At 38.3% G+C, this 24,644-nt stretch overlaps 1 protein-coding gene across 1 annotated transcript in view; it reads left to right on the plus strand.

Annotated features, from left to right (window-relative positions):
• HOOK3 (hook microtubule tethering protein 3) overlaps positions 1–24,644 on the plus strand; it is a 102,509-nt gene that overhangs the window by 26,826 nt on the left and 51,039 nt on the right. The window contains exons 5-9 of the mRNA XM_066380433.1: positions 3,973–4,105; positions 9,377–9,444; positions 16,746–16,808; positions 18,573–18,656; positions 23,835–23,998. Of these exons, the coding sequence (XP_066236530.1) occupies positions 3,973–4,105; positions 9,377–9,444; positions 16,746–16,808; positions 18,573–18,656; positions 23,835–23,998 (512 nt within the window). The remainder of the gene's footprint in view (positions 1–3,972; positions 4,106–9,376; positions 9,445–16,745; positions 16,809–18,572; positions 18,657–23,834; positions 23,999–24,644) is intronic.

Consider the following 24,644-nt stretch of genomic DNA (forward strand, 5'->3'; position numbering starts at 1 on the left):
GGAAATCGAAAAAGATATAATGAGATGGAAGAATATACCTTGTTCTTGGCTAGGAAGAATAAATATAATCAAGATGGCTATATTACCCAAAGCAATATACAAATTTAATGCAATTCCCATCAAACTTCCAATGACGTTTTTTAAAGAAATAGAGCAAAAAATCATCAGATTTATATGGAACTATAAAAAACCTCGAATAGCCAAAGCAATCCTAAAGAAAAAGAATGAAGCTGGGGGCATTACAATACCTGACTTCAAACTATATTATAGGGCCACGACAATCAAAACAGCATGGTATTGGCAGAAAAATAGACACTCAGACCAATGGAACAGAATAGAAAGTCCAGAAATAAAACCACATATATATAGTCAAATAATTTTTGATAAAGGGGCCAACAACACACAATGGAGAAAAGAAAGCCTCTTCAATAAATGGTGCTGGGAAAACTGGAAAGCCACATGCAAAAGAATGAAACTGGACTACAGTCTCTCCCTCTGTACAAAAATTAACTCAAAATGGATCAAAGATCTAAACATAAGACCTGAAACAATTAAGTACATAGAAGAAGACATAGGTACTCAACTCATGGACCTGGGTTTTAAAGAGCATTTTATGAATTTGACTCCACAGGCAAGAGAAGTGAAGGCAAAAATTAATGAATGGGACTACATCAGACTAAGAAGTTTTTGCTCAGCAAGAGAAACTGATAACAAAATAAACAGAAAGCCAACTAAATGGGAAATGATATTTTCAAACAACAGCTCAGATAAGGGCCTAATATCCAAAATATACAAAGAACTCATAAAACTCAACAACAAACAAACAACCAATCCAATAAAAAAATGGGAAGAGGACATGAACACACACTTCTCCCAGGAAGAAATCCAAATGGCCAACAGATATATGAAAAGATGCTCATCTTCTTTAGCTATTAGAGAAATGCAAATCAAAACGGCAATGAGATACCACCTCACACCTGTTCGATTAGCCATTATTAGCAAGACAGGTAATAGCAAAAGTTGGAGAGGCTGTGGAGAAAAAGGAACCCTCATATACTGTTGGTGGGAATGTAAAGTAGTACAACCATTATGGAAGAAAGTACGGTGGTTCCTCAAAAAACTGAAAATGGAACTACCTTATGACCCAGCAATCTCTCTACTGGGTATAACCCCAAAAACTCAGAAACATTGATACGTAAAGACACATGCAGCCCCATGTTCATTGCAGCATTGTTCACAGTGGCCAAGACATGGAAACAACCAAAAAGCCCATCAATAGATGACTGGATAAAGAAGATGTGACACATATACACTATGGAATACTACTCAGCCATAAGAAATGATGACATCGGAACATTTACAGCAAAATGGTGGGATCTTGATAACATGATACGAAGCAAAATAAGTAAATCAGAAAAAACCAGGAACTGCATTATTCCATACGTAGGTGGGACATAAAAGTGAAACTAAGAGACATTGATAAGAGTGTGGTGGTTACGGGGTGGGGGGGTGGGGGGAATGGGAGAGGGAAAGGGGGAGGGGGAGGGGCACAAAGAAAACAAGATAGAAGGTGACAGAGGACAATCTGACTTTGGGTGATGGGTATGCAACATAATTGAACGACAAGATAACCTGGACTTGTTATCTTTGAATATATGTATCCTGATTTATTGATGTCACCCCATTAAAAAAATAAAATTAAAAAAAAAAGAATACAAAAAAAAAAAAGGTTTAATTTAGTTTCAAGTAAAGGAAAAATTACCTCAAAGTTAACAGTTATTTTATTATTGTCTAGTTTATAGGATGTTGGTTCAAATAACCATCTATTGGCCCTGGCCAGCTGGCTCAGTGGTAGAACCAACATGTGGAAGTTCCGGGTTCGATTTCCAGTCGAAGCACACAGGAGAAGCAAGCATCTGCTTCTCGACTCCTCCCCCCGCTTTTTCCCAACCTCCTACAGCCATGGCTAGAGTCTGGCCCAGGGCTCTGAGTCTGGCTTCGAGGCTTCACCTCAGGCACTAAAATAGCTCTGTTGCTGAGAAACGGAGCAGTGACCCCAGATGGGCAGAACATCATCCCCAGACGAGGATTGCTGGGAGGATCCTGGTCAGGGTGTATGCGGGAGTCTGTCTCTCCACCTATCTGCCTCTCACTTGATTAAAAAAATATTTAAAAATCTATTATATGGTTACTAGAGAAATAGCTTTTACTATGATATGGATAATTTGTAGACAATACTAATTTCTGTTAATCTTGACTTTCTGCTGTTACTCTCTCCTTTCTTCCCTTACTTGTGACCATAGTTTAGAGTCCATGTATAATTAAAATCAACTCCCTTACCTACTTCCATTTTATTCCTTGATAAACACCCCTCCATTGATTAACTTAGTTTATCCACTGAGTCTGCATCAAAACAGTCAAGACATTGCTGAGGGGGAAATCAGACTGTGAAACTAGTTTTACTCTAAAATTCTAGTGGACACAATACAGCCTAGAAACCTATGTGTTTTCTTACTGGTTTTTTCCCCCAGAAGCTTACCTGCATTTATACCTACATTTATATTTATATACTTTCATCATCTTAGTATGTGACCCTACCATCTGCCCAACTGCTCAAGCCCAAACCTACAAATCATCCTATAGCCCTTTCCTTCTTTTGATGTCATTAGCAAGGCTTACTAGTTAAACCTCTAAATTATAGCTTTCTCCCTCGCTGCAGCCACTACCCTATACCAAGCCATTATTATTAGCTCTTGCTTAGATTCCTAGAGTAGTCTGACTGGTGACATTGATTTTACTCTTGCTTCTGTACAGTCTGTTGTCCACTCTAAAGCCAGGATTTTTAAAAATATAAATCTGATTATATCACTCTCTCCTCAAAATCTTCTAGGGTTTCCTATGGCATTGAGAATCAAATCCTTACTTCTTAGCATGAGCCCCCAGGTACTGCATGACTCCTCTGACTTTCTCTTACATTGCTCTTCCCTGGCCCATAACACTGCAGCCATATTCATCCTGCTTCTGTGCTTTTTCACTGTAGGGTTATCAGTCAGAGACCTACCAGTTTGTCTGCATATAAGTCATTTCATTGGGGCCACTCAGTTTCCCCATAAAGGAATCTTCCATTCTCCTTCCTGATATAGGTGTCTTGCTATCAGCATTTTGGAGTCAAATAGAATGAAGGTGGCTAGAAGGAATCTTACCTTTGGGAACATGAAACTTTATTTATTTATGTATGTATTTATTTATTTATTTAGAGAGAGACAGGGACAGACAGACAGGAAGGGGGGAGAGATAAGAAGCATCAACTCATAGTTGTGGCACCTTAGTTGTCCATTGATTGCTTTCTCATACATGCCCTGACAGGGTTGGGGTTTCAGCTGAGCCAGTGACCCCTTGCTGAAGCCAGCAACCTTGGTCTTGAGCCAGTGACCTTGGGCTTCAAGCCAGTGACCTTAGGCTTTAAGCCAGCAACTTTTGGGCTCAAGCCAGCGACCATGGGATCATGTCTGTGATCCCACACACAAGCTGGTGACCCCACGCTCAAGCTGGCAAGCCCATGCTCGAGTCATATGAGCCCACACTCAAACTGGCAACATTGGGGTTTCAAACCTGGGTCTCAAACCTGGGTCCTCAGCGTCCTAAGCCGATACTCTATCCACTGCGTCACCAATTGGTCAGGTTGAACCTATGTTTAACATCCACTTTTTATGGTGCCCTCTGGTTCAGAACCTCACTGACTCTAGTTTTTCAGAAAGTGCATATCTAGCTTTTCTGGGGGTGATGGAGGGATATCAGATTAAGGCCCAAACTTACTGTGACTCAAGATAGTTATTATTTAGGTGTATGGGAGATTGACATGACTCTATCCTTAATAATGAGTTTCTGTTGCTGACAATCTAATCTCTGTCATTTACTTTATTTGGTTGTATAAATGTAAATGCAATTCTAATCCTTTTTATCTCCATTCAGATTTTAGGACAGCAAATTAATGACTTTACCCTTCCTGATGTGAACCTTATTGGGGAGCATTCTGATGCTGCAGAGCTCGGAAGGATGCTTCAGCTCATTTTAGGCTGTGCTGTGAACTGTGAACAGAAGCAAGGTAATTTATTTGAAGTTAGTGTATGCATTTAAAATAATGGAAGTAATATATATTGTAATATAGAAAATGTATAAAAATATATGTAATATATTAGTATGCATTTATAAATATATAATATATATTTAGTAATATGTTTTAAAGTTATATATGTTGTTAATATATTTATAAGTCACCAGTGTAAACACTGACATCTTTTAAAGACTATTCTCAAAGAATGCCGTTTTCCCTGCTGTTTCAAGCTTAAAAGGGTTTTTGCAAGTTAAAATAAATTTGATTGCAATGATACTCTTTTTCTTTCTGCAAGACTACATAATTCTTTGAGTAGGTTATTTTTAACTACACCAAATGTGATGAAGTTTACTCTTAATTGGATAAGGTCCAGCTAAGTTAATAAATATAAATAATGATATACTGGATTGGTTCAGCTTTTGGAACTTAAAGTTAGGTGTTTTAGATTGCAAGTGTGAAGGATTTATCTTTAAAATATTTGCTGAACTCATGCAGTATGCTGGGGCTAGGAACCCAGTGTCAGACAAAGCAGACATGGTACCTGCCCACATGGAACTTGTACTTGAGTGGAGGTGAGGGGCAGTGAAGAACACCACACAGAACTAGGTAAGCTAAGTAATGATGAATGCTGTGAAGATCAAGTGTAATAGGGACAGTCTAGGCTTGGGTCAGGGAAGTTATTTAAGCAAATATATGGAGAATATGAGTTAAGAGTAATCTAAATAGTAGAAATTGAATGTCAGAAAGACCTACGCTACAGTTGAGGGATTAAGAAAACAACAATTAGAGTAGTGAGGAGGACAGAGGGAGATGAAGCGGAACAACGGTGGATGGGGACTGTTCTAAATGTGTTCATTGTTATTTACGTGACCCTTGAAGAAGGTGGATTTTTTTAAGCCAAAAGAATTTTTTTTTTTTTTACCATACCCCACCTGTGGTAATGCAGAACAGCTTTTTTTTTTATTTTTTAATTTGCTGTCTGTAGTTTTTGTTTTGGTGTTCTAATTCTTTTTTTTTTCTTCTTCTTCTTTTTTTTGTATTTTTCTTAAGCTGGAAACTAGGAGGCAGTCAGATAGACTCCCGCATGCGCCCGACCGGGATTCACCCGGCAAGCCACCAGGAGGCGATGCTCTGCCCATCCAGGGCATCGCTCTGTTGCGACCAGAGCCATTCTAGCGCCTGAGGCAGAGGCCACAGAGCCATCCCCAGCGCCCGGGCCATCCTTGCTCCAATGGGGCCTCGGCTGCGGGAGGGGAAGAGAGAGACAGAGAGGAAGGAGAGGGGGAGGGGTGGAGAAGCAGATGGGCGCTTCTCCTGTGTGCCCTGGCCAGGAATCGAACCCAGGACTTCTGCACACCAGGCCGACGCTCTACCACTGAGCCAACCGGCCAGAGCCTTCTAATTCTTAGTTTAATAACAATCAACTTTTTTAAAAAATATATGACTAGTTTTATTGGTTTCTGATTCAGGAACTTTTTCTAACAATATTTATTTGTCCCTAGCCCCATTCCTTTTAGATTTCAGCATGCTGTATTCTTACAGGAAAGTTGAGCTCATTTATTTAATTTAACTTGATAATTACAATAGAGAACTTTCTACATTTTGATTTTTATATATTTCTGAAATATCTAAATTTCTGTTAAAGATGAGAAGATTCTTATTAAATAAGAAGATTCAAGATATATTAAATATCTAAGTAGATACTTTGATTTTAAAAGGTGGATGAAAAGTTATTTAATATAGTTTATTGAATTGAGATAGTAGCTTCTTATATATTTATTCTATAAGGTGATTCATCATCCCTTGGAATTATCTTTAGTACATAGCGTCCTTGGAAGTGTATAGCTGTTATATGAGTTGGCTAATCATATATATTACAGGGTAAGAGTAGGAAAAGACAAAGATTTTACATATATCCATATTTCTGTGGAAAAGAAGACAATTAGAGTATTTATCAAGTTTCTTGAACAAATGAAGTGTTCTGTTTAAAACCTAGTTTCAGTTTTTTTCCCTGAAATTATATATAAATGTTGAAAACTTTGGACAGTATTGTAATACCTCAGTTATCCAGAGGTCATTCTCTGCTCCCTGGAACAGTTGAGAGTTAAATTAATTGCTGAATTGTTAAATAATATTTGTCACTGCACATTTATTATACTAATGTAAGGCTTTCTAAAGTGACTGCCATTTCCTGCCTGACCAACATTGAACAAGACACTTAGCCTGTTTCCTTATCTACAGAATGAGCATACAAAACCTGACAGTCATGAGAAGTACATGATAATTGTGTATTTGTATTTGCTTTGAAATCCACAAAGCACTATAACAAAAAGCAGGGCTTCGTGTTCCAATGATTTCTTTAGTTAAGACGTAAGGAACAGTTGCCCAGAACATTGACTTAACCTGCATTTTTCTCGGCTGTCTGCCTTCTCAAATTGGAGCAAATAAATGGTGGTAAACTTGAAGAAGCAAAGATGACTAATGGAAAACACACTAATAAATAATATTTACTGAGTGTTCCTTTCTGCTTGGTGCTCTACTAGGTGCTAACAGAATGTAAAATACTTTTTACAGATTAGGAAACTAAGACTCATGACTGTTATATGGCTTACCCAAGGTTTTTGGCTTGTGAGAGGCGAGGCAGGGACAAAAACCATTATCTCTTCTTCCACATTCAAACTTAATACTATTTATACTAAACTATGCTGTAAATTTTGAACCTAAAAGATAAGTTTTTAGGATCAACTCCCTGACACAGCACCTCATTCTTCAGCATCGCCTCATAGATCTGCACCCAATAATCATACATACTTGCATTTGGACTTTAAGATTTGTAAATTATTCCTTATTTTTCAAATATTGTACATGAATGTAGTTCTCATCATCATTTCATCATTTAGCATTTTACGGTGTTCGCGGGGAAGGGCCTTGACGTGGCAACACCGCTTCTTAACTAACGCTTCCCCTCTCACACCTTACTAATACCTCTGGCCTCACTGCCTCACTGCTGCTCTCCTCACTTCCATAGGCTGCCATTAGCTGTCCTCCATTATCGTGCCTCTGCTTCTCTTCCATGTTCACAGTCTTTTATTTTGAGGGTTGTTTAGTCATTCTAGCTGTGTCATTTTCTCCAATTGCCTGGGAATTCTGTGTTTGGTACCTTTGGACAGAATATTTAAAAGCACTCCCTTGCATTTCAACACTCATAGGATGGTCCTCATTGACAAAACAAAAAATTGAACTTAGACTAAAGCACTTGCTTTCTTTATTTTAATTAAATAGTGATTAAGTTGTGATATATCCCTACTGTTGGCCTAAGAATAATGCCTGTGATTTAAGTGTGGTGTGTATGTTTATGTTTAACCACACATTTGATTGGGTATAAAGTGTCCTGAGGACAATACTTCTTTATAAACATGTTTGGGGTTTTTTTTTTTACAGAGACAGAGTCAGTCAGAGAGAGGGATAGACAGGGACAGACAGACAGGAATGGAGAGATGAGAAGCATCAGTCATTAGTTTTTTGTTGTGCATTGTGACACTTTAGTTGTTCATTGATTGCTTTCTCATATGTGCCTTGACCGCGGGCTTTCAGCATACCGAGTAACCCCTTGCTTGAGCAGCGACCTTGGGTTCAAGCTGGTGAGCTTTTCTCGAACCAGATGAGCCTGCGCTCAAGCTGGCGACCTTGGGGTCTCGAACCTGGGTCCTCGGCATCCCATTCCAACGCTCTTTCCACTGCGCCACCGCCTGGTCAGGCTATAAACATGTTTTTGATTAACTAAAAGCTTTGGCATTCAGAAACAGGTCAGAATATCATAATTTAATAGTGCTGTCAAAAACCTCTTCTTATTTTTATTTTTTTGTATTTTTCTGAAGTGAGAAGCAGGGAGGCAAAAAGACTCCCACATGTGCCTGACTGGGATCCACCTGGCATGCTCACTAGGGGTCTATGTTCTGCCCATTTGGGGCATCACTCCATTGCAACTGGAGCCATTCTAGCACCTGAGGCGGAGGCCATGGAGCCGTCCTCAGCGCCTGGGCCAACTTGGCTCCAGTGGAGCCTTGGCTGTGGGAGGGGAAGAGAGAAACAGAGAAGAAGGGGAGGGGGAAGGGTGGAGAAGCAGATGGGTGCTTCTCCTGTGTGCCCTGACCAGGAATCGAACCCGGGACTTCCACATGCCAGGCTGACGCTCTGCCACTGAGGAAACTGTCCAGGGCCAAAAACCTTTTTTTTTTTTTTTAAAAACAAGTTATCTGTCAAGCAAAGGATTATGGTTTGGCATCCAAAGATATGCATCTCTTGCCAATTTCACAGTAAGACTCCTTCATGTACTCCTTGGAGTGCCAAGACAAGTTTTTGGTGTTTGTTTTTAGATATATGGCATGTTGAGGCTAAAGTTTTCTAATTATTTATCATTTTATGTGTTTCTTATTAAAGCATGTTTACTGTATTTGATGGAATCCAATTGGTCTATTGACCTTTTTTAATGTTTAGTGTCATATTTGTCATTCAATGTTGAATTTGAAAATAATAAAAAGTACTTCCAGGACTTTTTTAAAAGGCAAGAAAATTTTTTTTCTACTTTATCACTATTGACATCTCAGATTCTTCTTTTTTTGGCAGAGGTGAGGGTAAGATTGATGAAGGTGGTGCTTGAGTTTATTAGAGGTATGAATCTTATTTTAAAGTCCAGTGTTATCCAATATTCATTTACCTATAGTATCAGTTTCTATCTAAAATTCATCTTAATTCTTTCTTCTAAGCAGCTCTCAAGTCCATTAAGATTTTTATTTCCAATAGTAGAAAATGTCAGTGTTGAAATGATACACAATTCAGTGCTTTGATGTCACATAAGAATAAAGCACAGACTTCAAAGTTTTTAACATGTAGCAAAGAACAATGTAAAAATAAGATGACTTTTACATGTATATTTTAAGACTAATAATATGGAGTTTTTTCACTCTGGCTTTAGGTTTTACTATTTTATTGTTTTATATTTCTAGGGTCCTATGTCTATGTGACTGTTAGCTGTAGCCTCAACTTTCTAAGGACTGGTTGGGGATGGGTTTGGGTGACATATTAAGGAAAGATAAATGTGGTTTGTAGCCCTTACCTTTGGCACATATGTTCAGTCCTACTTGAGAAATGCCCAGGAAGAAGCAGAACACTGGGAACGACTTATAAGAATTCATGGTTACCTTTACTCCCTTGACTCTGTTTAACTTGAACAGTGACATTCCAGGTTGTTCTTGTTTTCAGAGTACATCCAAGCCATTATGATGATGGAAGAGTCTGTTCAACATGTTGTCATGACAGCCATTCAGGAGGTACGTGGGAGCTTTGTGTTTACCGTTTGTGAGAAATTAAAGGAGCAAACATGAGTTTAAAATTCTCATTAAAATTTTTTTTTTCTTTACACTTACAATATAGCTTGTTTCATTTTTTTTTTTTAATTAAGTGAGAGGCAGGGAGGTGGAGAGACAGACTCCTGCATGCACCCTGACTGGGATCCACCCAGCAACCCCCATCTGGGGCTGATGTTTTGCCCACCTGGGGCCACTGCTCTGTTGCTCGGCAATCAAGCTATTTTAGCGCATGAGGCAAGGCCAGAGAGCCATCCTGGGACCTGGGGCCAACTTGCTCATTCCAGCCGTGACTGCAGAAGAGGAAAAGCGGTGGGGGGGGGAGAAAGAGGTCGAGAAGCAGATGGTCGCTTCTCTTGTGTGCCCTAACCAGAAATCAAACCTGGGACTTCCACATACTGGGCTGACACCCTACTGCTGAGCCAACCAGCTAGGGCACTTGTCTCATTATTAAATAAAATCATATTCATTTAAATTTATCATTTTTATTTAAATCTTAAACATTTATCTTGCAGGTATAGATATTCAGTAACTCTTCCTAATTTTTAAAAATGCCCTAATGAACTAGGAATTATAGATTGATTCTTAATGTTGGTATAAATAATTTCTATCTTAAACCAACAGTCTACCTCGTACTTAACTATTGGTTTCTCATTAAGCAGAAAATGGGTCTTGAACCCCTACCAGACCCAAATCAATTTCTAAATGAATATTTATATTAAAACTATAGGGGAGGAAAATATCTTTTTCTTCCACCCTTCTAATTCTCTGGTAGAACCTCTATAACAAAAGACAGATTGACAAGAGAAAAACATACAAATTCATTTAATGTAAGTTATATGACAGGAGTCTTCATAAGGAAATTAAAACCAAAGAAGTACTTAAACGTGAATGTTTTGATGCTGGGTTTGATGAAGAGTGGAGATTCATGGAAATATGTAATAGGGCAAAAAGAGTGTGAGTTAAACTGGGGGGAAAAGCAAGTCCTGTTCACTCAGATCCCTTTTAGCATCCTCTATGGAGATAAGGCTGCTTCTTTTCACTGACTATAGAAAGGGCACCTCTCACAGGGTTTCATGACCTGCTGCAGGGGAAGGGCAGAAAATCCATCCTGTACCCACTGTTTCTCACGTTCTTTGGCTTGAAAGGTTTTATATGTCAAGATGCCACATTTTGGGGTAGCATGTCTTGAACTTCAGCAAATGTAAAATAAAACTATAAAAGTAGAAATAAAATATAGATTAATAACTTGTTAATTTCAGGATTTGAGAATGTTTTTAATCATAAAAGCAATAGAAGAAATCCTTAAAGGAACTAGAAAACAGTATAGGACATGAATATGCAATTAACAGAGGAAAAAAATAAAACAAATGAAAAATGCTGTATGCAGATTAAAACTTTTTTTTTTTTTTTTTTTTTTAACTGACAATAAATCCAGGGATGCCCACTACTTCCTCGGGGTTTTTTTTTTTGGGGGGGGGGTTGGTATTTTTCCGAAGTTAGAAACGAGGAGGCAGTCAGACAGACTCCCGCATGCGCCCGACCAGGATCCACCTGGCATGCCCACCAGGGGGCGATGCTCTGCCTATCTGGGGCATTGCTCTGTTGCGACCAGAGCCATTCTAGTGCCTGAAGCAGAGGCCATGGAGCCATCCTCAGCGCCTGGGCCAACTTTGCTCCAATGGAGCCTTGTCTGCGGGAGGGGAAGAGAGAGACAGAGAGGAAGGAGAGGGGGAGGGGTAGAGAAGCAGATGGGTGCTTCTCCTGTGTGCCCTGGCTGGGAATCGAACCTGGGACTCCTGCACGCCAGGCCGACGCTCTACCAACTTCCTCAGGTTTGATAATTCATTAAGATGACTAAAAATTCAGGAGTGATGACAGTTTCATTATAGCAAAAGAATATAAATCAGAACTACCCCCACCCCCACCCTTAGTGCATAGACTGAAGGCCCCAAATGCAAACTGTCTGCAGTTTCCTGCCCATGGAATCAAGACATGTCACCCTTCCAACACATTAATGAGCAATAATATGCAGAGTACCATTAACCAGGGAAAATCTTTTTAAGTTTTAATGTCCAAAGTTTTTCTTGGGATTTCATTATATAATAAACATGATTGAGTGGCCATGAGGTTGAACTCAATTTCCAGTTCCCCTTCCTCAGAGATCAGGCTGATATCAAGTGGCTCAAAGCCCCAACCTTCTAAACCATGGTTGGTTTTCCGGCTTGGCCAGCCCCCAACTAAGTCGTCCTGGTTTACACTATCTAGGGGCCCACCTGGATAACAAAGACTATCAGTGAGGAAATTCTGGAGATTTAGAAGCAACCTACCAGGAACTGGGGACTAAGGCCAACCAAGTTCTTTATTATGCAGGACCTTTAAAAACAGAGCTTTAAAAAGATATTTTGACATTGAACACTGATGGTGGGAGGGAAAATTGGTACATCTTTTTTTATTATTATTATGTATATTAATTTCATTTATAGTGGTGCATCTTTTTAAAAAATGTTATATTCTTATATAAGATATAAGGTCATGAATGTTAACATTTCAAAAATTTACTCTTAAGTGGTCCTGGGTTGGCTCTGTAGTCACCAGAAACCCAGCTTTCTTATATTTTATTGTTTGCCATCTTTAATAAATGATTCTCTAGCCTGACCAGGCGGTGGCATAGTGGATAGAGCGTCGGACTGGGATGCAGAGGACCCAGGTTCGAGACCCCGAGGTTGCCAGCTTGAGCGCGGGCTCATCTGGCTTGAGCAAAAAGCTCACCCACTTAGACCCAAGGTCACTGGCTTGAGCAAGGGGTTACTCGGTCTGCTGAAGGCCCACGGTTAAGGCATATATGAGAAAGCAATCAATGAACAACTAAGGTGTCACAATGCGCAACAAAAAACTAATGATTGATGCTTCTCATCTCTCCATTCCTGTCTGTCCCTGTCTATCCTTCTCTCTGTCTCTGTAAATAAATAAATAAATAAATAAATGATTCTCACCTAGTGGTTAGCAATGGCTTCTTAAGCTCCAGCATCATTATTAGCATTCCCAGCCAGCAGGAAAAATTGAAGGGAGCGTTATATGCATCACTCCTATTTGTCAGATAGTATTCACATAGCCACATAGATTAACTGGGAAATGTGGTCTTTATTCTAGGAGGTTATAGACCTAGCCAAAATTTGAGGTTTCTGCTATTAAGCAATAATAGGAAAAAGAATAAGGGGCCACTAACAGTTTTTCCTTACTGTAATTTCATTTTTAGGAATTTATCATATGGAAATTGAAATACAAAGATACATAATAGTAATAGTGATTAATAGCCAGTTTACTTCCAGCACTTACATGTGTTAAGATAGTGTTGGTACTTACTAGGCACATTACATCTGTTAGCTGTTAAATTCTTTAAAATTCACTACAGGCCCTGGCCGGTTGGCTCAGCGGTAGAGCGTCGGCCTAGCTGCGGAGGACCCGGGTTTGATTCCCAGCCAGGGCACACAGGAGAAGCGCCCATTTGCTTCTCCACCCCTCCGCCGCGCTTTCCTCTCTGTCTCTCTCTTCTCCTCCCGCAGCCAAGGCTCCATTGGAGCAAAGATGGCCCGGGCGCTGGGGATGGCTCTGTGGCCTCTGCCTCAGGCGCTAGAGTGGCTCTGGTCGCAACATGGCGACGCCCAGGATGGGCAGAGCATCGCCCCCTGGTGGGCAGAGCGTCGCCCCATGGTGGGCAGAGCGTCGCCCCATGGTGGGCGTGCTGGGTGGATCCCGGTCGGGCGCATGTGGGAGTCTGTCTGACTGTCTCTCCCTGTTTCCAGTTTCAGAAAAATGAAAAAAAATAAATAAATAAAATAAAATTCACTACAGTTTTAATTAATGCTACTGAATGAAATGTAACTTAAAAATTGTTAAAATGTCAAATTTTATGTTGGATATATTTTACCACAATAAAAAAAGAAAAATTAACTATAATTCTTTGAATTATGACTGTTATTATTGCCATTTTCTAAAAGAGGAAACAGGCATAGACAGTGTGAGTAACTTGCACACACAAGAAGTAGTGGCAGAGTTAGAACTCAAATCTAAGCAGTCTGAATTCAGAGCTCGCACCCAGAACCAATAGGCTGGGTTGCCTCATGTTTGTTTATTTCAGCATTATTTCCTAGTACTGAAAAATAAGAAAAAAATCAAACTGCCCAGCAATAGAGGAATGGATAAATAAATTATGTTACAATACATTGGCATATTATAGACAATAGGGCATATTTTTTTTAATTTTTTTTTATTTTTTATTTTTCTGAAGCTGGAAACGGGGAGAGACAGTCAGACTCCCGCATGCGCCCGACCGGGATCCACCCGGCACGCCCACCAGGGGGTGACGCTCTGCCCACCAGGGGGCGATGCTCTGCCTGGACCAGAGCCACTCTAGCGCCTGGGGCAGAGGCCAAGGAGCCATCCCCAGCACCCGGGCCATCTTTGCTCCAATGGAGCCTTGGCTGCGGGAGGGGAAGAGAGAGACAGAGAGGAAGGAAGGGGGTGGTGGACAAAGCAAATGGGCGCTTCTCCTATGTGCCCTGGCCGGGAATCGAACCCGGGTCCCCCGCACGCCAGGCCGACGCTCTACCGCTGAGCCAACCAGCCAGGGCCAGGGCATATTTTTAGAAATTATATAATGACAGGAGAAGGCTTGTAGTATTTAGGAAAACAGAACACATGAACAGCATCATGCCATTTCTGTTAAGCATTAAAATTAAGATGAGGGAAAACAAATTTGTCAAAATGTTAACCATCACCAAATGGTTGAATGTTCTGTCACTCTTTTCTATATTTTCCAGTTTTTCTGTAATAACAACTTTTGTAACTATAATCAATAATATATATTTTTAAAATTAAAATCTGTCACCAAATTTTTTTAAAATCTATGACTCTAGCCTAAGGAATTATTTAAAAATTCAGGCCAAGATTGGACACAACAGTGTTTATCAGATTATTTTATATGATAGAAATGTGGGGGGAAAATGTCTATCCATGGGTAAGCCAACTGTTTAAAATATGGTTCTTTCATTGTTTGAAATATTATATATAGCTGATAAAAGTTTGTAAAAGGAAAAAAAGGTTACCTTATGACAAAAGAAAAATATTTAAAATGCCAAGTAAACAAAGCAACATATAAAATACTGTATGTAAAAAAATATATACGTACAATTAGATTTAGGAATAGATTATATGTTTACTGTGTGCATCTTCTTTTCATGCATTTAGTAAATACTCACTGAACAACTTTTATGTACCAGGAAGTGTGGTAGGCAGTATGGATACAACTATGAAAGAAGTAGACATGGTCTCTTCATGAAGTGTAGGTCACATGAAAGAAATGGCTAAACAAGCAATTCAGATACAGTCAGAGCACGGGAAAAGTGCCATGATGGGAAAAAATACAGAAGTACCTCAAGGGAGTGTCTAACTGAGGTTGGGGACATTAGAGAAGGCTTTTCTGAAAAAGTGGCATCTAGACCAAGCATGGAAAGATGAAATAAGGTAAAGAAGGGGCAGAAATTAGATTCTAAGTCCAAGAGACAAGAGAAAGCCAGACCTTCATGGTATGCTGGAGGCATTAAAAGAAGAATGCCAGGCCCTGGCTGGGTTGTTCAGTAGATAAAGCATTGTCCCTGTGCGCCGAGGTTGTGGGTTTGATCCCTGGTCAGGGCACATATGGGAAGCAATCAGTGAGTTAACTAAATGGAACAACTAAGTGGAGCAATGAGTTGATGCTTCTTTCTCTCTCTCTCTCAAATCAATGGAAAAATTAAAATATAAAAAAGAAGAAGAATGCATATAGCAAACTTTGTGAGTTACAAACAGGGATGAAAGAAAAGACATAAGATCGTTAAGATATTAAGCAGTTTTGTTAAAGAAGTTGGAATTTTAGAAAATAATGAATAGATTTTAAGGAGAAAAGACATTGAAGTCTGTATCAGAAAATCCATGCAATGAGTAGAGTGGGTTAGAGAAAAACAAGGCTAGAAAAGGGAAGAGCAAAAGAAAAATAAGAAAAAAGGAAGACCAGCTAAGAGACAGTGGATGGCTCGATAAAATTATGAGACTGAGGAAGTTTTTGTAAGATAGAAGACTTTTTATTTTAAGGTCTATTCTATTTATAACTTTTATTATTGTGAAATATATATAATATAAAATTTGTCATTAGGGATATTTAGTACATTTCATAATATTGTACACACATTACCACTGTTTAGTACCAGAACTTTTCATTGCCACAGAAAGAAACCCTGTGTCCGTTAGCCCGGCAGTCCTCATTTCCTCTTCCCTCTAGTCCCTGGTAACCAGTGATCTGCTTTCTGTCTCTGGATTTCCCTATTCTGGATATTTCATTTAAATGGCGTCATTGGATATGTGCCTTAGTGTGCCTGGCTTTTTTCAGTTAGCATAATATTTTCAAGGTTATGTTGTAGCATGTATCAATATTTTGTTTGGGTTTTTTTATGGCTGAATAATATTTCATCATATGAATATACCACATTTTATCTATTCATTCATTAGTTGATGGACATTTGGGTTTTTCCCACCTTTTAGATATTGTGATGTTGCCCACATTCCTTCTTTAGAAATACTTAGTGTTGCCATTTTTTACTGAAAAAAATATTTTTAAGTATTTAGCCACATTTTAACTTATAGACTTGTCTTTTTAGTGATAAGAATAAATAATACTTGATTCTGTGACTGTGCCTACAGAGAAAATGAGCATTAGAGTTTAGACCTGTAATTTTTAACTTTTTAAAGAATTTATTGATTTTTTTTTAAGAGAGAGAGAGAGACAGGAAGGGAGAGGGAAAGTGTGAGAAGCATCAACTTGTAATTGCTTCACTTTCAGGTGCTCATTGATTGCTTCTCATCTGTGCCTTGATCAGGGGGCTTCATTTAAATTATTTTATTGAATGATTTTAGAGACGAAAGGGGGGGGGGACATTGATCTGTTCCAGGTGTCCCTTAACTGGGGATTGAACTGGTAACCGCTGTGCCTTGGGGCAACACTAACCAACTGAACTCTCTGGCCAGGGATAGACCTGTAATTTTAAAAGAAGGCATTACCTTGAAGTGACAAATAAACTTCCAGACTGAAAAGCTTTAACATATAAGAAAACGTTTCTTTTACATTTGTGTTTTCATTTTAATTTTTATAATCATATAGTGTTTGTTATGTATCATGTAGAATGCCTTTTCTTGCTTCATAGTTATAATCGTTTAAATCTTAATTTCAGCTGATGAGTAAAGAATCTCCTGTTTCTGCTGGAAATGATGCCTATGTTGACCTTGATCGGCAGGTATCTAATTTGCATTGTTTTTATCCATGCAAAGATTGAAAGGGATAAAGTTTAAATATTAATAAAAAGAACGTTTCAGTTGAAATTGCTTATAGAATATATTGGTATAATTTTTTATTTTTTGCCAAATATTTAAGAACTTGAACCACCTTACTTATGGATATTTCACATTTGTAATTAAATGTGTAATTTGTAAATAAAGTATGGTGGCACAACCCACTTTAAAATAAGTTAACTTCTTTAATTTTTTGTAATTTGTGTTTTCTAGTCTTAATTTTTCTTTTTCTATTAACAGTGTTTTTCTGTATATCACATTTAACACAATAGATGCTTTTCTGGAAAATTGCATGCATTTTTTACTGGAATAAATCTTAATGGTTTATTTATGATAAAAAGGTAGTTTACCTTTTATTTCACATTATTCTTCATTGAAGATGTCTTCTCTACCTTTCATACTAAAATGCCCTAAGGAACTTAGTCTTTTTTTTTTGCAAGAAAGAGACAGAGACAGGATGGGAGAGAAACGAGAAGCACCAAATTGTAGTTGTGGTACTTTTGTTGTTCATTGATTGCTTTCTCATATGTGCCTTGACCAGTGGGCTTCAGTGGAGCCAGTGATCCCTTGCTCAAGCCAGCGACCTTTGGGCTCAAGCCAGTAATTATGGGTCATGTTTATGATCCCACGCTCAAACTGGCAACCCCACACTCAGCTGGTGAGCTCATGCTCGTGCTGGCGACCTAAGGGTTTCAAACCTGGGTCCTCAGCATCCCTGGTTGATGCTCTGTCCACTGTGCCATCACCTGGTCAGGTTTAGTCCTACATTTTTAAAGGAACTCTACAATGTATTTTTATTTTACTGGGAAGGTTAATTTGTAATTTTAATTGTTGCTTTTAATAAAATACTGTTAGTTACATGGTCAGTTTCTATGTCCCAGCTCTTCTGAGACATCTGTTCCAAAGCATGAATAGAACTCTGTGGTCTTTGCTTCTTTCATTTCTTCCCATGGTTTCTAAATATTTTGCAGGAAAATCTTTTGACATTCTGTAATTTAACCCAAATTGTAATTTGTCTTTCTCTTACTGTGTGGTGTGTTTGGTTTTAAAGCTGTTACCCTAAACGCATTTTTTTGTATTTATATTATAGAGAGGTTTGGTCACATGAGAAGCCAGTGTAATTTTATTTTAATCCATTTTTTTCTTTTTAAAAATTAAGTGATTCATTAGTTGTAATTAATTAATTTGTTCATACTTTGTTAATTTTGAGTTTATATAATTATGCAACACAACTTAGGAATGTTTAGTTTATTTTGAGGATAGAATAATACAAGTATTTTATTTTAAAACTGGTACAAATTAACATAAAGGTTTAATATGACTAACAAACTTGTATTGATATACACTAACTGCATTTTTTAACAATTGAAACTCTTGTCCTCTAGCACATACATATTTTAGTAAGGTAAAACCTCTCAGTTATTATAATCAACATTATCAAGAACCAAGTAGTCCAGATAGAAGATGTGTAAGAAAACTTGATATGAGGAAAGAACCAAATTCAAAGTACAAAAAAGACAAGACTTAGAACTAAAAGGTATTCCGAGTTAGAAGTACCTTTTTACTCTTACACAGAAGGGTTCTTGATTTCTCCCTGTCCCTCATATAGAAAAAGGGGATAATGTTTAATTCCATATTGTACAAATGTAATTATTCATTGTTGCCACTTCATATTGAAATGTTTATTGTATCTCTTGTTTTCTAACCAGTTGAAGAAAACTACAGAGGAACTAAATGAAGCTTTGTCAGCCAAGGAAGAAATTGCTCAAAGATGCCATGAATTGGATATGCAGGTAATTGTATTGCTATAAAACCATGAAATGTCCTGTGTATTGCCCTACAGTAGCTTGTCCACAGTGCAACCCTAATTAAAGAAAAAAAGGAAAACATTTCTGGTTAAAGATAGTAGACCAAGCAAATATATTCATTTCCTTTCCTGAGTATTTTCAACAGTCAGCTTGGTTACAACTAGCAACAGCACACCACTAGTCTTCGTCAATCTCTGAAAGCCAGAAAGCAGTTGGGAAAGTCCCAAATGGCTAAAAGGAATAGAGAATGTAGTGGCCAAGAGCCACTCTGGGGGGCGGGGGAGCTGCTGCAGCAGAACCCCAGAGAGAGCACAGGTATAAAGGGAGGTGGAGTGGGGCTACAACTAGAGGTTTCAGTACTTGCCACCAAGACCTATGGGTCTCAAAGCATAAAATATTCACTATTTGATTTTTTACAGAAATGCTTCCCAGTCCCTGGTGGTACAGGAACCCCAGTGTTTCTCCTCGAATCCACCTGCCTGCATGCACTGGCCCAAAGAAATGCACGAGCAGGAGTGCACAGTGTAGAAAGAAAAAATAGTTCAATATTGAGTTAAACTATTCAATACAGAGATAAGGAGCTTATGTTCTAGAAAGCCTACTCTCTGAGGCTGCATAGATTCACAGAGTATATAAGGTAAAATGGCAGGTTTAGAGATTTGGGGGTCATGCTAGGGACTGATTGGTTGGAGATGAAGTAAGGATAATAAATTATCTTTTCAGGACTTGAGGACAGTTCTGAGATCTTTTCCAGCTACATCTGTCTGTTCTCTTGGGAAAGTAGCCAGGTGGTCATTCCACCTTAGTGCTCCGGAGCTGAAACATAGCTTAGGTTAAGATGGACCTTAAGACCATTAGTCAGGTCCAGGCTACTGTCTTCTGCTGCTTCCGGTGGTGCTGGTTAGCGGGCGAAAGGCTGGGTCTCTGAAGGGTATATTTAGAGTCATAGGGACCCGCAGATTCACTGGCATAGACAGATTTCAAAGTGAATAGCAGTGTTGCAGAGGGCTTATGAGAAGAGAAGCGGTAGCCTTATAGCATACTTCACGCTGCAGAACACAGTAGTAACAGTCACAATAATGTGATCTCTAATGTGAACTTTATTGATTTTCAACATTTATAATTGTTTTGAAGAGAAATGTTCTTGTAAAAGTAAAGGTACAGATGATAGAGATTAGGAATTAAGATAATCCAGGAGCGATGAGGGAAGGATAGGGTCACTAATGTTCTTGTCTTACCGAGAAGGGAATCAAATACCACTTGTGTGGGGCAGCAGTCATTACATGGCTGGCTCCTTCTTGTCATCTAGTCTCTGTTCAACACCACCTGATTTATTTGTCATAAAATATTTATTGGGCACTTAGATGTGCCAGGTACTAAATTAGACCTCCTTGAGAAGTCCTTCCAGGGTCAGCCAGTCTAAAGGAATCATCCAGACTCATGTTATTCTTATTTTAACCCTCTGCATAGGCCTTTGCACTCTGGTTTCAGCATGTATTTATTAGTTTACTTACTGTGTTTTTGTTTATATATTTACTGTGATTTGTTTTGAATATATTATTTTGTAGGAATAAGAACTTTCTCTGCTTTATTCATCACAGTATGCCTTCCTTGCACCTAGAAAACTGCAACAGTGCCTACCATGTAGTTGGCACACAGTGAATATTTGAGTGAATGAGTGGATGATTGAGTAAAACGAGTCAGTGAGTAGTTGTTTAAAACTGCTGTAGTGACCAGAAGGAAGTGAAAATAATGATATAACTATTTTTTGAAATGAGAGATGGCACAAGTTGCTGCAACTTAACATGTCAGAGAGTCACTGATAATGTCTAAGGTTGATAAATCAAGAAATAGTGATGTATAACATTAAGAAATGTAAAGTTACTGCTGAAAGCGATAGAATTTAGAACAGTTAAAACTTGTCTTTTGGAAGTAGAAAATCTCATCAGGAAAACTAGCTTTTCATTATAAGCCATTTTACCGTGTTTGTTTTTTCTAAAATCATATTTGTGTATTATTTTTATTTATTTTATTAATCTGTAAGAAAGAGAGAGAGAAACAGTAATTTATTGTTCCACTTATTCATGCCATCTTTGGTTGATTCCTTCTTGTATTGTGTCCTGAACGGGAATTGAACCTGCAACCATGTCGGGACAGCGCTCCAGCCAACTGAGCTACCTGGCCAGGGCCTGTATTATTTTTAATCAGTCTCCTTTTTTCTGTGTTTGTGAAAAGGATTTCTGCCAAATATATTGGATTAAAATATTTTAGCAACATTTGTTAGACTAATAAGTTTCATATTAAAGTTTTGCATTGCACACTCAGCCTTCTTATTAACAGACCACATACCAGGTTATAAAGCAATTCTTAATAAAATTTCAAAGAATCTGTGTCTTTGGATCATGCTCTGCATGACCAAGATGCAATTAAAGTCAGAAATTAGTAGCAAAGAAATGAGTTTTTAAAGTTTGAGTTTTTAAAATTAAATTTTAAGCCTTAAATATGTATTTTAAAAAGAAGACTGAAAGAACAGAAATGAATAAAATGGAACAGTGGCATAGAATAGTCATTGCTTTATTCTGAGCAAAGACTCATGTATTTATGAATATCTGATAAATTATAGAACTGGCATTTCAGATTCGTTCATTTATTCAATAGATATTTATTGAGTACCTGCTGTGTCCTCAGTACACTATTCCACTTGCTATGGATACAATGAAGATGGGGGGAAATAGGCAAATAGATAAAAATATTCCTGCCCCCAAGGTGCTTACATTCTAGTAAGGAAGACCAACAATAAACAAAATAAAAATGTAGTCTTAAGTGGTGACCCATATTCAGAGAAAAATAAAGCAGAAAAGATAGATTAGGGAGTTTAGGATAGAAAGAATTAGTAGTTTTAAGACTTTTTTTTTTTTGAAGAGAGAGGAGAGAGAGAGGGAGAGAGAAAGAAAGGCGGCGGGGGGTGGAGAGCAGGAACATTAGCTCTTAGTTGCTTCTGGTATGTGCCTTGACCTGGCAAGCATGGAGTTTTGAACCGGAGACCTCAGCATTCCAGGTCGATACTTTATCCACTGCGCCAGCAAAGGTCAGGCAAAATTAGTAATTTTAAATTGAGTTGTCAATACAGATGCACCAAAGAAGGTGAAATGTTAGTAACATCCCAAAGGGTTACAGGAGTAAGCTTACAGGTGGATCACACACAGGCTCTGAGAGGGGAGTGTGGCTGGTGTATTCAGAAACAGCAGGAAAGTGAGGATGGCAGGAGTACGTAGGAATGTGGAAGGAGGAACTCAGTCTGGAAAGGCCTTGTTAGCTTTTGTAAAGACTTGGACTGAGTAAATGGGAAGCCATTGGAGGATTTTGCACAAAGTAGTTCTGTGATCTGAGTTTGATTTAATGGGTTATTGTGTCGGTTGTGTGGAGAATAGACTAAAGGAAAGAGAGGGCCTAATCCAGGAGATTAATGAAGTAGTCATTGTAGTAATGCAGGCAAAAAACTACGTTGGCTTGATTCATCAGAATTTAGAGCTGATGAGAAATGATCAAAATATGTTTGAAGGTAGAGCCAGTGATATTCGCTGACAGATTGAATGTGGCGTGATGGAAAAGACTTATGACTGAGCAACTGGAAGGATTGAGTTACCATTTACTGAGATGGGAAAGACTGTGGGAGGACTGGAGAGGTGGGATTAATTAAGAGTTCATCTTGGACAATTTAAATTTGAGACGTCTACTAGACATCCAAGTGGAAAGACATCCAAGTGGAAATGATATCCAGTTCAGGGTTTCAGGCTAGAAATAGAAATGTGTGAGTTGTCAGTGAATGGATGGTGTTTACAGCTGTGAAACTGGAGCCATCCAGTGATTTAGAAAAGAAAAGCTGTCGGTTACTCTAATGGCAGGGAAATTAGGAGGGATTGGTTAAGGAGAAAGAGAAGGTAAGATCAGTGTGTTAGTACAGAAACCAAGAAAGAAAGATATCCTGGAAGCCAAGTGAAGAAAAGATTTCAAAGAAGAGGATGTGATCAGTTGAGTCAGATGTTCTGGGTACATGCAGTGCCTTAGCAGTCAGCAGTGATCCTGAGGAGGACGCAGTTTGGATGGAATGGTAGGGCCAGGAGTCCAACTAGAACCAAGTTCAGAAGGAAATGGGGGATGGAGAGGCAGAATTAGAAATGGCAGGCAACTTTTGTTTTTACAGCTGTATTGAGATATAACTGACAGAGAGTCAACTATTCATATTTAAAATGTATAATTTTGGTGCATATTAACATATATGAACAAGTGAAATCACCACAATCAATAGAATGAACCCATCACCCCACTAAGTTCCTTGTGATTCTTTGTAACCCCCCTTCCAGTTCCCAACTGTGCTTTCTGTAGCTATAAATTAGCTTATATCTTCTAGAATTGTATATAAAAGGAATCATACAGTGAATGTATACTTTTTTTTTTGGTCTGACTTCTTTCATTATTTTGAGATGCATTCATGTTGGTAGTATCAATAGTTAATTCTTTGTTATTGAGAAATACTATTCTGTTTTATGGATATACTACAATTATCCATTTACTTGTTGATGAACATTTGTGTTTCTAGTTTTTCTTTGTTACACATGAAGCTGCTGTACACATTTTTTTATAAGTCTTATGTAGAGTTATAATGTTTTTTCTCTTGAGTAAACACCTAGGAGTGGCTGGGTCATGTGGTCATTGAATGTTTATGTTTTTAAGAAAATGCAAAACTATTTTCCAAAGTGCTTAAAACATACATTGTCACCAGAAATGTATGAAGCTTCCATTTGTACAGCCAATCTTTTCAACTTCAACCATGCTAGTAAGACTATACTGGTATAACATTGTGGTTTTAATTTACATTAAATCATGAGTATCTTTTTGTATGCTTAGTTGCCATCTATCTATATATATATAATATATTTGTTTAACTATCTTTCCAGGTATAAAAATAATGAATTCTTGCATACTCTGACATATTACTCTGCCTGTGCAGTATTCCAAAATAATGTAATGTAAATGTTTTAAGTGGAGATTGATTGTACTTTTTTAAAAAACAGGCTTTAATTTATAATGGTAATTCACTGGTGATTATGCCAATGCCAGTGTAATTGGAAGAATAACTACTGCCTTCCAATATTCTAACAGGTTGCAGCATTGCAAGAGGAGAAAAGTAGTCTGTTGGCAGAGAATCAGGTATTAATGGAAAGGCTTAATCAGTCTGATTCTATAGAAGATCCTAACAGTCCAGCAGGAAGAAGGCATCTGCAGCTCCAAACTCAATTAGAACAGCTCCAAGAAGAAACATTCAGGTAAAAGACCACTCACTAAAATCTGGTTTTTAAAAATTTAGTAACTGTCTTTTAAAGTTAAGAATATATTAGGACTTCTGGGCAGCTGCTGACCAAGGATGCTGTGTAATAAACAACTTTCCAGAAACCTTCCCACATGACATGAAATAACTTCACATCTAGGAAAAGTGCTATCAAAGCTACACCTTCAGTATTATTTGAAGACAGAAGGCCGCAGCTGAAATATAACTAACTGTAAGTGAAAGGAAGAAAACAAACACCAGCGCCATCCCACACTCTGTCCTACCCCTATTCTGTCAGGCGCTTTGAGGCAAGTGAAGGAGACTAAGGAAAGAATTAGAGGAAGACAGACAAACACTAGTGAAGGGGCCTGTGGCTGAGTTGAAACGAACACCAGAAAGATTAACTTTACTCAAAATCTGAAATCATTTTTAAAACAAAAAGGGGATTAGACTACAAACTACAGGGAACAGATTTCAAACTAAGTGCATCTTCTTTTAAAGGGCCCAACGCCATAAAAAGATACTGGCACTGAATTGAAAAGAGATTGGTGCCCTTTTCAGGCACTCAGTTTCAAGAGACACACTCCAAATGCCAAGTGCATGATTTCTAGAGACAGCCTTCAAGAGCAAACTTATATAAAGAG

Source organism: Saccopteryx leptura, chromosome 4, assembly GCF_036850995.1.
Source record: "Saccopteryx leptura isolate mSacLep1 chromosome 4, mSacLep1_pri_phased_curated, whole genome shotgun sequence".
NCBI classification, from domain to species: domain Eukaryota; kingdom Metazoa; phylum Chordata; class Mammalia; order Chiroptera; family Emballonuridae; genus Saccopteryx; species Saccopteryx leptura.